This window comes from Amaranthus tricolor, chromosome 15 (assembly GCF_026212465.1).
Source record: "Amaranthus tricolor cultivar Red isolate AtriRed21 chromosome 15, ASM2621246v1, whole genome shotgun sequence".
In the NCBI taxonomy this organism is placed as follows: Eukaryota; Viridiplantae; Streptophyta; class Magnoliopsida; order Caryophyllales; family Amaranthaceae; genus Amaranthus; species Amaranthus tricolor.
The window spans coordinates 4,371,776-4,376,687 of record NC_080061.1 but is presented as its reverse complement, the minus strand read 5'-3'; the positions used below and the strand labels follow the sequence as shown (position 1 = coordinate 4,376,687).

The following is a 4,912-nucleotide window of genomic DNA, read 5'->3' as shown; positions in this document are numbered from 1 at the left end:
TTTAATATAAACTTTTTAATTATATATTTCTTATAATTTTTTATGATGCGTATTTAGATATCATATTAAAGCTTAAAATTTACTTTGAAAATTAAGCAAAAAGTAAACAAAGAAAGAACAAAAAAGAATAGAGGGAGCATCACATTCTCAGAGAAAATATAAGTTTGATTTTTATTTCCTACTATAAACATAAAAAATATACTCTTTTTTTAAAATGAAAGTATTTTTAACAAAAATTATATAGAAGTGGACGAATTTGATATGATCCTACTTGATAGAAGTGTATTTTAATTTCTTTATATCCATAATAAATCGTGTTTAATATCTTTTTATGTCTATTATATGAAAAATTTAATAAATCGTGTTTAATAAAAAGCAGATGTAGTACAAATAAAAATAAATAATGACTGTATGATATTAATTATTGTTTCACGTAACTTGTTTGATTAGTCATAAGAATGATTGTTTTATTGTCTTTTAAGCTAATTAAAATATCTAGTTGTTTAAAAAGATATTTGGTAAAATTAAATATAAACTGTTAACTATTTAATATATAATATTAAAAAAAAGTAAATCAACAAATAAATACCAACAAAAATAGTGATTTTTCAATTTGGCTTTTTTGGAACATAGTACGATGAGGAAATAAAAAGTTAAAAGAGATCAAATCATACCTGAAAAAAGTGATATAGGAGTACAATCCACAGAAATAAACAAGATTTGATTATCTCATTTTGGCTAAAAATGATTTGATTTATCAATAAACTTTTTGCAATTTAACCGATTAACAAACCAAAAATAAAAAACTAATCGCAAGGTAGATCAAAAAGTCAGTTAAAACTTAAATCATTAAATAATGAATAGAATTAGTATGGCAGTGAATAGTACTCCTAGATAATAAAAGGAGATGAATTATTGAGAATCATCATTTGTAAACTACTTGCTAGTTGAATAATTTTTCTTTCCCCTTTAATACATGTGTTTAATTTTCACCTTCGAAATTATGTGATCTTACCCAAATAAAAAAAATGGGGATAAAACATTTGTAGCAAATAGACCTATTAAACAAATTAGATTGGGTTGGGTTCGGCTCGGGTCATATATAAACAAGTCATAAACCTCTTGATCCAAACCTAGCCCGTGTAACTAATTGGGTCAAAAACACAACCTTGACTTGACCTGTAAAAAATCAGGTCGATTTGATTTCAACCCACTTAATCCGTTTAGAGTTTTTGTTTTTATTTTAGGATTTTAACATTCACTACATCTAATTTTTTAGGCTTTAATTTTAAGGTTTTTTGTTTATGAATTATGTGTTGTTTATTTTGCATTTAGTATGAAAAATAGAAAAATATTAAATTAAATAAGTTTAGATTATACTTATTGATTTAACTCTGAATTAACTCGATTAGTTAAATATGTTATATAAGTTTGTTTAAGATTTTAAATTTTGACCTAAACGTAGCCAAATAATAAGATGATTAATTGGGTTCGACTTATTAATTAACAGGATCAAAAAATCTAAATCAAATTCATTTATTGCATGTTAAATTCAGATTGAATTAACAGGTGGAATCAGTACCAAATGATGAAGAAGAAGAAAGGGATTTGGATTAGGGGAATAGAGAGGAAGCTAAAGTAGAGCAAAAGTCTCTACTTCAAACAATCAAAAGTGGGTCCACAATGTAATAAGCCTACATATTTAGGAGTATATAATAATCCCACGCCCTCCTCACTCTCATATTTCTACCGTCAAAACCATTCCTAGTTTCCCACACACTTCCTCTCATCCCCTCTTTTTTCTTTCCAATCCATTTCCTCCTTTTCTCTTTCCTCTCATTTTATCTTCCCACGCATTTCACGCTGTTTACTCATTAATTCCTCCCAGCCGCCACTCTCACTTCACGTGTTTCATTTCTTTCTCAATACCCACCTGAATAGTATTAATTTATTTTCAAAATGATGAATTTTTGGTGTTCAAATGATATTAATGGATCATTATCATCATCTTCTTCTCCTTTACTTATGGATTCTTTCCCACCTTCTTCTAATTCTGCACAAGACACACTTCATACCCGTCTTCAAGCTTTGATCGATAACCCGGTTACCTTCCGGGGTGAAACCTGGACTTACGCCATTTTTTGGCAGTACAGTTTTGATTATTCGGGTCAAGCTTTACTCGGGTGGGGCGATGGGTATTACAGAGGGGAGGAGAATAAAAGCCGGAAAGATAGTAATAAACCTGCTAGTAATCGAATTTCCCATGATTTGGCAGAGCAAGAACATAGAAAACGTGTTCTCCGTGAGTTGAATTCACTCATCTCCGGAGCTCCGGCACCGGAAGATTCGGCAGTTGAGGAAGAAGTTACTGATACTGAATGGTTCTTCCTCATTTCTATGACTAATACTTTTGCTAGTGGTGAGGATCTTCCGGGTCAAGCCCATTTTAGTTCTACCCCTATCTGGGCTGCGGGTATGGAGCGGCTTTCTTCTTCTCCTTGTAATCGGGCCAAACAAGGGTCGTGTTTCGGGCTTCAAACTATGGTGTCCATACCCGTGTTGAATGGTGTTCTTGAATTGGGGTCTACAGAGGTGATTTTTCAGACCCCTGAATTGATGAATAAAGTTCGGATTTTATTCTGTTTCGGGTCTGGGTCCGGAGCTGGTGACCCGAGTGCTTGGTCTGTACCCATACCGGTTCCTATTCAGACGCCGGTTCCATCTTCGGAAAGTGACCCGACCGCGATGTGGATCAATGACCCGAATCCTCCGGAAGTTGTGAAGGAAATAAGGAAAACTCCAACGCCGCCGCCCCCTCCGCTACCGCAACCCAAACTGATTAATTTGGATACTCCAATTAAGAATGACAACCCGGGTGAGATTCAAAATACCCAGCAGAAATCTGGGTTTTTTTCCAAAGAGTTGAATTTTTCAGAGTATGCTGGGTTTACTGGAAATGGGTCTAAACCCAACGGTGTAAAACCAAAATCCGGTGAGATTTTAAGTTTTGGTGGTAATGGAAGTGTAAAACCCGAATCGAAATTTGTTATGGAGGATACCACCGACAAGAAGAAACGATCCCCGAATTCCAGAGGAAGTAATGAAGAAGGAATGATGTCATTTACATCTGGGGTTATATTAGCATCATCAGCAGTAAAATCAAGCAACAATGGCGGAATTGATTCAGAACATTCAGATTTAGAAGCGTCAATAAAAGAAGTTGACAGTTGTAGAGTAATTCCTGAACCCGAAAAACGTCCTAGAAAACGAGGTCGAAAACCAGCTAATGGAAGAGAAGAGCCATTAAATCATGTTGAAGCGGAAAGACAACGTCGTGAGAAGCTAAACCAGAGATTCTACGCTTTACGAGCTGTCGTTCCTAATGTTTCAAAAATGGATAAAGCGTCGCTTTTAGGCGACGCTATTTCCTACATTAATGAACTCAAATCAAAGCTTCAAAACTTCGAGTCGGAGAAAGAAGAGTTAGTGACGCAAATGGAAACGTTAAAGAAGGAATTAGTGACACTTCCGCCATCGCCACCAAACATTGAGAAGGGACAGAATGTATTAACCGGAAAACCGCTAATTGATTTAGAGGTTGATGTGAAGATAATTGGATGGGAAGCCATGATTAGAGTTAATTGTAACAAGAAAAACCATCCTGCTGCAAGATTAATGGCTGCTTTAAAGGATTTAGATTTGGATGTTTCTCATGCTAGTGTTTCAGTTGTTAATGAATTGATGATCCAACAAGCTACTGTGAAAATGGGTAATAGGTATTACAGTCAAGATCAGTTAAGAATTACTTTAGCTTCTAAATTATCTTAAGCTCAAGTTTAATTTTGTCCATATTAGTGCATCCTCGTTTACAGGTATGTGTTGCCGTTTTCCTTTTCTCTCCATCCAGACCTTGATCATAGCTTTTATCAGCGGAATACACCGAATATGATGATGACTGGTATTGTACGAAGTAATCATAGTTTAGTATGATGTGAATTTAGTTTTAAGATTCTATTTATGTAATTTAGAGGGAAATAAGAGCTGGGTTTTGTAATTTATCATGAATAATCATGTGCCCTAATTTATGTAAATGGGAATAAGAACTTAGCTCCAATCTTTCAAGTTTTGATCTTATTCAGTTGTTTAAATTTGGTCTTTGATCTTTGTGTACTTCTATGTATGTAAAATCTTTTTGTTTAAAGCATTGAATTGCAATCCTTCTTGGAGTGCATAAGTGCTCACAAAGCTACTATGATGGAGTAAAAGTGGTGGTTTTCATTTGTTTAAATCATAAATGATAGGGTTGTACGAATTGACATCTCATTTTTAGTGTTAGATACGACTTTAGTCTCTTCACTTATTAGTGATGATTAGGCACAAGTTTGCCCTCATATACATCTCTCATATACATCTATAATGTTATTTGCGCTTCTTTATTCAGATTGTACAAGCTTACACCTTACATTTTTAATTTAATTTGATTGCGTTCACTTACAAATGATAAGGTTTGCATGGACTTACTATTCATTTGTGGTTGCATCTACGTCCACCTCATTTATTGTATAGTTACAACTATATTATTTATTAGTGATAAGGCTGTACAGACTTATACCTTATTTCTACCACAATTTTATATTTTTCTCTGACTAGTGATAAGGTTGAATAAATATATATTTATAAGTTATCTAAACATACTATATTATACATTAGTAAAATTATATTGACTTCTTTTAATTAGTCATTAGTAAAATATAACTCTTAGACAATTTGAGTTAAACTCTAGTGCTACAAATGGATTGTTACTCAATTATCATTTGTCATGTGCACCTCTAAAGAAAGTAATATCTTTTTAATAGAAGTTATATTTTTTTGTCACGTAGATTGATTTTCACAATTTTTATATAAGAATGGT

General features: G+C 33.1%; 1 protein-coding gene across 1 annotated transcript; it reads left to right on the top strand.

The window, feature by feature from the left end:
• Positions 1–1,736: 1,736 nt before the first annotated feature.
• LOC130801518 (transcription factor MYC2-like) lies at positions 1,737–4,125 on the top strand. Its single transcript, XM_057665386.1, has one exon. The coding sequence runs from the start codon at positions 1,960–1,962 to the stop codon at positions 3,826–3,828; it is 1,869 nt and encodes a 622-aa protein (XP_057521369.1). The 5' UTR covers positions 1,737–1,959; the 3' UTR covers positions 3,829–4,125.
• Positions 4,126–4,912: the final 787 nt, after the last annotated feature.

Bases quoted from the DNA above. Each gene is read 5' to 3' on its own strand.
- LOC130801518 (XM_057665386.1), top strand. From the start codon at position 1,960: ATGATGAATTTTTGGTGTTCAAATGATATTAATGGATCATTATCATCA.